At 50.3% G+C, this 12,081-nt stretch overlaps 1 protein-coding gene across 1 annotated transcript; it reads left to right on the top strand.

Annotated features, from left to right (window-relative positions):
- Positions 1-5,912: 5,912 nt before the first annotated feature.
- On the top strand, positions 5,913-6,875 carry LOC142027922 (olfactory receptor 14C36-like). The gene has a single exon (XM_075022081.1). The coding sequence runs from the start codon at positions 5,913-5,915 to the stop codon at positions 6,873-6,875; it is 963 nt and encodes a 320-aa protein (XP_074878182.1).
- Positions 6,876-12,081: the final 5,206 nt, after the last annotated feature.

Genomic DNA, 12,081 nt, shown 5'->3' with positions numbered 1-12,081 from the left:
TGGTACTACCCTGGAGTACCAGTAGGGCTAACGGTACTAGTGCACAGTAGAACTCCCTTACCCTGGAGTACCAGTAAGGGTACCGGTACTACCCTGGAGTACTGGTAGGGGTACCGGTACTACCGCACAGGATCAGGTAGGGACGGCAGGCCTACCCCAGATGGTCAGGTCGGGAGGCCAAGTCTACGCCACCCGCATGGGTAAAGAAACCTAGCCTATTCCGTCCATGCCGGTAGGGAGGCCAGGTATACCTTGTCCTTGCCGGTAATGGAGGCCTGGTCTACCTCGTCTGCACAGATAGGGAGGCCAGGATTGCCCCCCCACACCAGAAGGGAGGCCAGGTCTTGCCTGCCCTTGCCCATATGCAGGCCTGGTCTGCCCCGTCTGTGCAGTTAGAGAGGCAAGTTCCATCCCACCCTTGCAGTTCGGCAGGACAGGTCTTTCCAACCCGCTTGGCGAGGGATGCCACATCTACCCCGCCCGTGCAGTTAGCGATGCCAGGTCTACCCCACCCGCGTGGTTAGGGAGGCCTGGTCTACCGCACTGGCGATGTTAGGGAGGCCAGGTCTACCTCACTGGTGCCGTAAGGGAGGCCAGGTCTACCCTTTTCATGCAGTTAGGGAGGCCTGTTGTACCTCGCCTTCGCGGGTAGAAAGGCCAGGTCTACCCCGCCCGCGTGGTTAGGGAGGTCAGGTATGCCCTGGCTGTGTGTTAGAAGAGGCCAGGTCTACCTGGCCTGCTCAGGTAGGGAGAACATGTCTACCCCACCGGCGCCCTAGGGATGCCTGGTCTACCCCACACACGTGTTTATGGAGGCCTAGTCTAACCCACTGGCGTGGTTCAGGAGGCCAGGTCTAGCCCGCCCTCACGATCAGGGAGACGACATCTACCCCGCCCTTGCTGGTAGGGAGCCCAGGTCTACCAGTCCTGCGTGGGTAGGGAGGCTAGGTCTACCCCTCCCACCTAGTTAGGGAGGCCATCTCTACCCCGCCGTAGCCGATAGGGAGGCCTGGTCTACCTCGCCTGCATTAGTAGGGAGGCCAGGTCTACCCTGCCCACACGGTTAGGAAGGCCTGGTCTACCCCACCGGTGCTGAACGGGTGGCCAGGTCTACCCTGTCCACCCAGTTATGGAGGCCATCTCTACCCTGCACTTTCCGTTAGGGAGGGCTGGTCTACCCCGCCTGTGCGGGTAGGGAGACCACATCTACGCCGTTCATGTGGTTACGGAGTCCAGGTCTACCCCACCGACGCCATTCAGGAGGCCTGGTCTACCCTGCCTGTGCAGTTAGAGAGGCCAGCTCTACCACACCCGCATGGTTAAAGAGGCCAGGTGTAGCCTGCCCATGCAGTTAGGGAGCCCTGGACTACCCGGCCTATGTGGGCTGGGAGGTCAGATATACCTCTCTCGTGCTGTTAGGGAGAACAAATCTACCCCATTGGCACTGGTTGGGAGGCCAGGCCTACCCGGCCCGTATGGATAGGAAGACCTGGTCTACCCCACCAGCACCAGCTGGGAGGCCAGGTTTACCCTGCCTGCTTGGCTAAAGTAGCCAGGTCCACTCACTGGCGCCAGCAGGGAGGCCAGGTCTACCCTGCCATTGCCTAGGCAGACCTGGTCTACCCCGCCCGCTCAACTAGGGAGGGCAGGTCTACGCTGTCCTTGCTGGTAGGGAGGCCAGGTCTACCCTGCTTGCACATTTAAGGAGGCCTGGTCTACCCCACCGGCACCGGTAGGGAGGCGAGGTCTACCCCAACTGCGCGGCTTGGGAGGCCTGGTCTACATCAGCCGCGTAGGTAGGGAGGCAATGTCTACCCCACTCGCGCTATTAGGGAGGCCAGGTCTACCCCACCCGTGAGGGTAGGGAGGCCAGATCTACCCCACCCATGCAGTTAGGGAGGACAAGTCTATGCTACTCGCGCTGTTTTGGAGGCCAGGTCTAGCTCACCTGTGTGGTTAAGGAGGCCTGTTCTACCCCAGCCGCGCAGGTAGGGAGGCCGGGTCTATGCCGCTCGTGCTGTTTGGGAGACCAGGTCTACCCCACTGGTGCAGCAGTGAGGCCACGTCTACCCCTGAACATCATTTTAAGAGATACTTGAGAGTCTGAGTGCCTTTCTGACTGGGATCACAAGAGAGCAGCACCTCGTGGGGAAAAACACTCTCTCAGCACCCTTGGATGCAGCCCCTATGGTTCCCATGGTCTGGTAAGGGTGTAGTTTGCTTGAGTAACCCCGTGCTTGATCCCCATCCACTGCTGGTTCTTCTCCTCCAGAGTCCTGCCTCACAGCTCAAAGGCCTGGGAGACCTGGCTGGTATTAACCGAGGCTGTGACGTAGAGTACCTCAGATCTATCTAGAGCTACTCTTCCTCATTTCAGCAGTGGTCCTACCTTATCTCTTTTTCTTCTTTAACAGATCCTGAAGTATCAAAACTTCATCTTGGTGTCCTTGAAATACTTTTTGAGCTTCCACTGAGTTTTGATATGGACCATTGCTGTGCTTGGAGGATGATGTGCTTGAAGACAAGATGTGTCCAGGCACACTCTGAAAATTTTTGGTCTTTTCATTGATTGGATCATCAAGGGAGTGAGTAAAAACCCCTGTTCATGCAATGCCTGCAGCTCTTGGGTGGAGAAGCAGACCTAGCTCTCTGATGGCATCTGATGACTGATGCCTCTGACTGATGGCTTTAGTGTATGGCAAACAGGCACCAAATCACACTCTCTGTGATGCCGTCTGGGATGTCTATGACGCACCCACTCTGAATGGGAATTGCTTTTCTGCGGCTCCTGTGAGGCCCCTGCCAGCATTGGCATCTCATGTAGCTCTGTGGCCCTGGAGTTGGACATTAAACAGAGGACCTGCCCTGAATTCTGTTAGACAATGTGGGGACAAACTGGGACACATGCCATTATAGTCAGTGGAGGTATAGTAAATTCAACTGATGGAAAAGAGAGAGACACAGCTCTCGCTATGGTACATGACTGCAGTCGTTCATATGAATACCTGTATCTAGTGCCATGAAGATAAGGAGAAGGAAAAGGCTCTTTTGGCCTTTGGTTGGGCATAAGCTGTCATGTCACTTGGCCAAAGGAATTTCCCACCAGGCTCATACATGATTCCCAAGGTGTTGCCCTGTCTCTATGAACTTCTCCATTACAGTTTGCTGTTACCTACATGTATCTTGGACCACCTCTGGCAGTTCAAATGGCACCAGGGATTTGCATCTGAACACTTGACTACTACCTTTCCTCTCCTTTAATTCAGATGGGAGCTTGAGACAAGAGCTCACATGCAGGTGTCCATTCTGCTCACACCTGAAGTGAGGCAAGAGGAATCCCACCTCCTGTGGCTTTGTGGTGTGCATGGGAGGGAGCTGAGCCTCCTTCAAATGCCATGAGTAGATACGCAGGATGAAATGCCACCAATGACCCCTGGAACCATTCTCTCTGTAGGTGTAAAGGAGATCCCTGCCTGCCACTCTCTGAGTATCCTGTCTAAAAAATAACATGAAAAATTGATACATTAAAAGTAACTCTGAGAGAAGGATTATATTTCTGGAAAGAAAAAAGTGTCACATGTAAATGTAACTTTGTCTCTGAGAGGACAATTTTATTTCAGGAAAGAAGTGGCTCTCCCTAGCTGAGGGAAGGAACATCAGTGATTGCCTCAGCCTGTTTCCAAACAGGTTCCCCTGGAGCCCCAGGGACACCTGGAGGGAGCCCAGAGGGGGCAGAGAAAGTGCTGCCTTGGGCTGGTCCTCTGCTGCTGAGCTGGGCTGGGCTCCTGGGCTGGAGGGAGCTCATGGCAAGCAGGCAGCACTGCAGAGAGACAGCTCTGCCCAGGAGCAGCTCCTCTGCAAAGCGCAGCAGGGCTGAGGGCACTGCCTGCAGGCACCAAGGGGAGAGAAGTGAGGCAGAGAGAGAGGTTAAAGGCAGCCTGGGGTGGGAGGACAGAGAAGACCTAACTTGGAGAAAATTTTTCACAGGTTTTAACAGGGTAAGTCTCTGGCTGCAGGGCAATGCAGCTGTGCTTCCTGGAATGATGTCCTAAATCTGGCACATCCCACAGCCTAGCGGATCTTTCAGGAAACCACTCACAGTTTGTGCAGTGTAGAGAAAAAGGACGTGCTTTGGAGCACAGCTTCCCTGCTGCACCCTCAGAGGGACAGGGCATGTCAGCTGCCTTCACCCGGGGATGGCTGCAGAGTGTGAAGGTGGGTGTGCAGCCAGGGGTGCCCAGGGCTGTCCTTCTGAGCAGGGTCCTTGTGGCCAGGGGTCTGTGTGCTGGGGCAGGGACTCTGCCGCTGGTCAGGGTAAGTACTCTGCCTGCCTGGGGAGCTCCAACAGCAGAGTGGGGAGAAGCTGTGGGTGGAAGAAGCAACCCCCAGCAGGGCAGGGTCCTTCTGCTGACAAGCGGATCACAGCTCCAGATCATCCGCAGGACATTTCCGAGGGCACTTTTCACGGGCAAGCTCAAAGCAGGGATTGCTGTATAGTTAAGGAGCTTTCCAGAGCCTGTATTTTCTCTTTCCTAGTCTTGGGGAATTTTCAGGAGAAATGGAAGAGGAGCTGTCATTCTTGAACAGCTCACTGAGACTCCTGAGCTGTAACTCTGAGGGATCAGTAAGGCTGATAGAGGCCTCCTGAAGTAGAGCACAGGGACTGAGAACAACTGCCTGGCTGTGTTGGTGTCTGGGAGGTGGCATGCACAGCTGGGTAAGGGTAAATCTTTCCTGAGACTTCAGCTGCCTCTCCCCTTGCCTCTCTGAGACAGACCATCACTGCTTCTCTCCTTGGTTCTCCGCTTGCCTGTGTTACTGTTACCTTGTTCCTGCTGTCAGGTTCTCTGGGGGTGGGAGTTTCAGCTGCAGAGTCACACACTGATCTTGTGCATCCTCCCACACAGGTGTGTGCTTGGAACAAGTGTCCCAGCTTTCCTATCATCTGAGGGGTTATGCTCACTGCTGTCTGTGGGGCTGGGGAATGAGCTGATTCTCCTTACAGAGATGCCATCACATCAGATCACTTGGCTATCACCTCAGGGCGTCCTTCCAAGCTGTCAGCTGCCCTGCAGGATGCAAACCTGTCTCATAGCAGCTTTCTGTGATCTGAAAGCCCCATGGAGAAGCACAGAGATGCTATGACTGAGGAAATGCTTTTGGGTTGGTGAAATGAGCCCTGTGTGTCCTTGGCTAGAAGCAGGGTGCTGAGACTTTGAGAAAGGGGGAGACATTTGTTGGTCTGCAGTGGATGTCTTTGCTCTTAACAGTGTCTCATGGCTTTTCAGGGTAAAATATGGGAGCGTGATCACCCTCCATCTCAGAAAGGTGCAAGCACAGTGAAAGTGGGAACTAGAGAGAAGGACAGAGCAGCTCCCCCTCTCTCTGCACTAAGCCACAGGCAATTCTCTTGCCTTGCCTGGCTCACGCTGTTCTCCTGGAGTCCAGCAGAAATGCTGAAGGATCCCAAGATCTAAGAAAACTCCCCAGGGGTGATGTGGGCAGCTGTAAAAAACCCTAGAACTCTTAAACTACTTTTACCTTCCTGGTTCCTTAGCACTGGGAGTGCAGATGCTGACAAGCCCTTCTGGGTTAGGAGCGGTTTCACTGACAAAGTACGTCAAACACCAGACTGGCCCCTGCCCCAACAGTTCCCATGAACCCACTGCTGCAGAGCAGGGCTGACTTTTCAAGAGCCAACGGGCAGAGGCCCTGATCTTCATTGCACACTCGGCCAGCACCAAGCAGGGCTCCAGCCACAGACCTGAAGGAAGGTCTCCCAAAAAAGGAAAAGGATCTGTGTGTGTGAGAGTGGGAGGGTCTATGGGAAATGGCTTTGATATTGCTCAGAGAATAATGCCCTAACTCTTCACTGTCTTTTTTCTACTTTGACAGCACCCTATTCCCAGAGGATGAAATTGTCCAACAGCAGCTCCATCACCCAGTTCCTCCTCCTGGCATTTGCAGACACATGGGAGCTGCAGCTCTTGCACTTCTGGCTCTTCCTGGGCATCTACCTGGCTGCCCTCATGGCCAACGGCCTCATCGTCACCGCTGTAGCCTGTGACCACCGCCTCCACACACCCATGTACTTCTTCCTCCTCAACCTCTCCCTCCTTGACCTGGGCTCCATCTCCACCACTGTCCCCAAAGCCATGGCCAACTCCCTCTGGGACACCAGGGCCATCTCCTATGCAGGATGTGCTGCACAGGTCTTTCTGTTACTCTTTTTGATGTCAGCAGAGTATTTTCTTCTCACTGTCATGGCCTACGACCGCTACGTTGCCATCTGCAAACCCCTGCACTACGGGACCCTCCTGGGCAGCAGAGCTTGTGTCCACATGGCAGCAGCTGCCTGGGGCAGTGCGTTTCTCACTGCTGTGCTGCACACTGCCAACACATTTTCACTACCCCTCTGCCGAGGCAATGCTGTGGACCAGTTCTTCTGCGAAATTCCCCAAATCGTCAAGCTTGCCTGCTCAGATGCCTACCTCAGGGAAACTGGGGTTCTTGCAGTTTGTATCTCTTTTGCATTTGGGTGTTTTGTTTTCATTGTGCTGTCCTATGGGCAGATCTTCAGAGCCGTGCTGAGGGTCCCCTCTGAGCAGGGACGGCACAAAGCCTTTTCCACCTGCCTCCCTCACCTGGCTGTGGTCTCCTTGTTTATAAGTACTGTCATGATTGCCTACCTGAAGCCCCCCTCCATCTCCTCCCCATCCCTGGACCTGCTGGTGGCAGTTCTGTACTCAGTGGTGCCTCCAGCCTTGAACCCCCTCATCTACAGCATGAGAAACCGTGAGATCAAGGATGCCCTGAGAAAACTAATCACTGGATACTGTTCAGAAGAAATGAACTGCATGTTGTCTTCTGCATAGGACTCATATCTCATTACAAGCCCAGCCTGTTATCTGGTGGGTTTTTTATGGTGATTTTAGGGTTTGAGTATGGTTTTTGATTGCTCCTTTTGCTTTGTTTTACTTATCTGAATGCTTTCCACAAAGAACAGTTTCTTCCTCTGGTTTCTAATTCACACTCTATGCAGATTTTCTGTGACCTGGAGGCTGTGCAAATGAGAAGCCATATCCTCTATATATTTAACCAAAATAAAGGGCCCTGCAATGACTTGTTTTTCTGAGATCCTTCCTCCACGACCTTCTCTGCAGCTGCAGGGAGCAGTGCCTGTGTGCAGAGGGGAAGAAGAAAAGAGTCCTGGCGCAGCAGCACTGTCTGGGAGCACCAGCGCTTGGTCTTTCCGAGCTGCTCTCTTCCCACTTCCATGTTTTCCTTTTGAACCCTTGGGTTGGTGGAAGGCCTGAGTGCTCTTCAAGCATGGTTAGAGTCCTGCTGTGTGGCAGGCCTGTGGCCGCAGTCAAGGACAGGCAGTGGGCACTTGTGTGACAGAGCTGGCCTCCATTGCAGCATTTCCATCATACAAGGGGATCTCCTCAGGCATTGTGCCACAGATGCCCCCCACCTCTTGGGCTCACCCCTCTCCACCCCCAAGGAGCTTCTGTGCCCTTCAGAGGGTCTGGGGCTGTGGGGTGAGTGCCCAGAGTTCTGCTGCACCCTGTGGTGGGCACTGCTGTGGGGCCATGGCAGACTGGGCTGCGCTGGGGAGAGCGCAATGGAGGTGGAGGGAGGTCAGGGGAGGTGGGAATAGTTTAGGGGGAGCTGTGCTGGGCTGGAAAGTGCCCAGGAGAGAAAAATACCAGAGTATAGCTTGTAGCATGTGACCATGCAGAGTAAGAACTGACACTGGGGGTTTGTAGTGCAGAGACAGGGCTTGTGGCAAGCATGGAAGACACGCAGGTGCAGAGCACAGAAGACGCTGGTCTGTGCCCTTGGCGATGTGGACACACTGGTAGGGTGGCTTGGGGTCTTTGTAACTCCCAATGTCTCTTTTTGGCCATTTCCAGCACTTGCCAGTTATTCCAGGTTTACAGGCAAGTTTTGCTGTGAGGCCATCTCCATCTTCCTGCTGGGCCAAGGACTGGTTTGGGGGAATGGACAGCCCTGCCCAGCCTCGCTTCTTCCCCAGACCCTGGAGCAGAGCTTTCTGCAAAGCTCCACATGGGACAAGGCTGTGGCAGTTCAGGGGTTGGGTGCTAGGGAAGCTGCAAAAGTAGGAGGGTCATGGAGGAACTGTGATCTGAAGGCCATCATAAGGATCACAACGGGGGGAACTTTCCCACCCCTGACTCTACCCTCCCCCATGCTGTGCCTGCAGAGTGGGGCTGTAAGACCACGTATGGGAAGTGGGGCTGGGCCAGCACAGGGACAGAAGCAGCAGTCTGGAGTTTTCAGCAAGGACAGGTACAAAGCGGGTATTTCTATATATTGACTTTGTTGTGGAGGTATCTGTGTAGGAAAAGAAAAGCTCACCTGGAGATGCTGGCTGCAAGGGAAGTCAAAAGCAAACAGAAGACCTTTGGTCACTTCTGAGAGACCAAGGCTGAACAAGGGAAATGCAGGGCTGCTGCTGAATGGGGAAGGTGATTTAAGAACAGCAGACACAGGTGGGGCTGAAGGAATGAATGCCTGCTGTGCCTGAGTCTTTACTGAAATGGTCTCCAGGCCCCTGTGCTCAGGGAAAGGCTTCAAGGGAGAGGAGAGAATGCATTGGCATAAAAGTGCAACACTTTAAACCCTGCAACTTTAATGCCTTTACCCTCTGACGGAGAAAAAGATAACCGCAATTGTGTTTATCTCATAAGTGAAACCAGCAAGCCGCAAGATGACCTGAGAGATCAACCTTTAGATAACCCTGATCTGAACCTCTTCACGGATGGCTCATCTTCTTACGAAGAAGGTCGAAGATGTACCGGTTTCGCAGTCACCACAGAAACACAGGTACTGTTGGCTGGACCTTTGCCTGCCCTTTTAGGTGCACGAGGAGCAGAAATAGTTGCTCTTACTGAAGCTGCTAAATATGCAACTGGAGTAAGAGTTAACATTTATAGAGACTCTAAATATGCCTTTGGTGTATGTCATGCTACGGGGAATTTATGGAAGGAAAGGGGTTTTCTGACTTCAGAGGGAAAAACTGTTGCCCACGGACAACAACCTCTTAGAAGCGATCCAATTGCCCTCTGAAATATCTCTGATCTATATAAAGGCACAGACTCAGAGACAAGACATGATGGCAAAAGAGAATTCTCTAGCCGACCAAGCCGCTAGAGCAGCAGCGCGACAGGTCGTATCCGCTCTGTCTCTGTTACAACATGACATAACATTTGAGCTCCCGGATGTGAATAAGCTGGATGAAGACCTCCCTGAAGAAGAGAAACAACACTGGACTCGGCTGGGAGCCCACCAGCGAGAAGGGCAGTGGATTCTGAATAACAAACCTCTCCTTCCAAAAAGGTATTTATTACGGATAACACGTGGCACCATGAGAGGACCCACGGGAGACCGGAGAGCCTCGCGCTCTGAATCCAGAGACTCTGGACAGCCCCAGGAATTTATGCAGCAGCAAAAAGAATTTGTGAAGGATATAAACTTTGCAGACAATATGCTTCGGTGCAAATTAAACCTCCTGGTGGGAAAAGACCTCCAGCCACCTTTCCTTTTCAAAAACTCCAAATTGATTATGCAGATGTGCCAAAAACAATGGGGTACTCTTACACGTTAGTGATCGTTGATCAGCTATCAGGATGGGTGGAAGCTCTCCCGACTAGGAAAAATGATTCTAAGGCAGCAGTAAAAGCCTTATTGAAAGAAATCATTCCAAGGTATGGGCTTCCTGAAGTAATTGACTGAGATCGAGGGAGTCATTTCACAGCTGCTATCCTGATTCAGATTTATAATTCTGGGGGGATTTTAAATAAATTTCATAATCTGCATCACCCTGAATCATCCGGTCAGGGAGAATGAATGAAAGGAGAAATTAGTACAAGTTTGTAAACAGACTGGTTTGAAATGGCCTGAGGCCTTAAATTTAGTTTGGTGGGATATTAGGAATACTCCACGGCAACCAATTGGAGTTTCTCTGGCAGAGATCCTTTCTGGGAGAATACTTGCTGTTCTGGGTACGTATGTGGCAGCAAAGACTAGCCTCTTGGATGGAGATGAACAGGTAACACAATACCTTTTGTATTTGCAAAATTCCTTTTTCCAAATGCGTAACCATGCCTATTGGTATCAGGGAATAAGCCCTGAAATCCCAGTTCATGATATACAGCCAAAATTTACATAAAGAATTTCAAAAGAACAAACAGATTTGAAGCAAAATGGGAAGGACCTTATACTGTTTTACTAACTTCTTTTTATGCCATTAAGGTATCTGGGAAAGAAAATTGAATCCGTCATTCGCATGCCCGCAAAGAATCTAAAGAATAATGGACAATTGCAACGTATTACTACTTTTTGTGTTTGTATTTTACCCTGGAGTGACACCTTGTGGACAAAATTTGCATTGCGCCATGGAGATGCCCGTACCAATAGAAGAGTTATTATTTATATACAGTGATCGTTCTTTTCAGCTTTCAGTCCAAATTATAGACCTACAGGCAGTGCCTGGACAGGTCATTTTTTCGGCTAGTTATCCGAAGACCAGGCAGAGACACCCCATTTACCCGTTTTTTTAATTTTCTCGAATTCTGTGCTAGTGTTAGAAGTAGACTTGACGATTCGTGGGATATTTGGTCCGACGGTCATGGCTTTTCTAAACGGTGGTGGGGATATGGCAGTCGAAGAACTTATCCTGTATATCATATTCACCTTCAAGAACCAACAGGGGGAATTGGGACATGGTGCTTTGACCATCAAATGTGGGGAATTTATGGTAACCGAGACTGGTGCTGTCATCGATTCTATTAAGCAATCGTTTTACTTTCAAATTTAGGATTCTAATAATCAAACGAGGACCTTATCTTGAGTGGAATTTTTGGCACCGTCACACGCATTATCCTCATTCATATTATAACATGTCATCTCTGAATGTGCTAAAACAATTGGTACGGAAACCTAGGGATGTTCACCAAGTAGAAAATGCCTGGACCAACAATATGCATGTGTCGTTGATGAAATCTTTTACTGAAAATCTAAATTTAAGTGAATGTTGGATTTGTGTTGCTCTACCAAAGACAGTGAATCAAGGATTTCAGTTAGTAGGAATACCCATTCCTAAAAGTGCAAATTGGAAAAAATACTGGTCCAATACTACTTTTTCCATATCTTATGAAGAACAAATTTGGGAAATTAGACTATCAAATTCAGGAGACTATTCACAAGCCCACTGTCTACAAAGATGTTATCCCCCAAGTGCTGATAATCAACATTTATGCAGAAATCATTCATTTGTAGGAATTTGGACTCAATGCCAAAACACAACTTCTATCAACTCAGGATTGCGTTTAAGTTGGTGAGCACCTGAGGACTTAGGTATTTTTTGGTTATGTGGCAGCAAAGCCTATAAAGCTTTGCCTCCAGGTTGGGGAGGTATTTGTACCCTAGGAGTAATGTCTACAGATTTGGAAATTCACCCAAAAACTGTCTCAAGTGCAACATGGCACAGAACCTTTTTATCTCGAATTCGAAGAACTTTAAATCCCTTGATTGAAAGACCAACAGGGTTCCATTCATTTGTTAGATGGTTAATTCTGGCTTTAGGAGTAAGTGAATTGGAAAAAGCAGTCTGAAATGTCTCTGGAGAAATTGAAAAATTAGCAAATTCAACTGCTCACGGACTTTCCACTCTCCAGAAAGAGGTAACTGAACTTTTAAAAATAACTATTCAAAACCAAATGGCCTTAGACGTGATTCTGGCTTCACAAGGTGGAGTTTGTACTGTCCTAAATACTAGTTGCTCTACATATACTGATCGATCGGGAGAATTAATGACATATGTCCAGAAAATTTGGGAGGTTAGTGCCACAATGCAACAAATTCAAAGAGATGACATATCTTGGGGATTTTCTGACACATTCTCTTGGTTAGTGTCTTGGTTTCCAAATGTGACTACTTGGGTAAAAAAAATTAATTGCAATAGTCCTTGTTGTTATAATCATAGTAGTATGTGTGATTGTTTTGTTTCAGTGCTGTGTAGGTTGCAGCTCTAGGATAGTACAGAAGACAGAAAGA

The sequence above is a fragment of the Buteo buteo genome, unplaced genomic scaffold (assembly GCF_964188355.1).
Source record: "Buteo buteo unplaced genomic scaffold, bButBut1.hap1.1 HAP1_SCAFFOLD_87, whole genome shotgun sequence".
NCBI lineage: Eukaryota > Metazoa > Chordata > Aves > Accipitriformes > Accipitridae > Buteo > Buteo buteo.
Note: the sequence above shows the minus strand (reverse complement) of the source record. Positions and strands in the feature narration are given on the sequence as shown.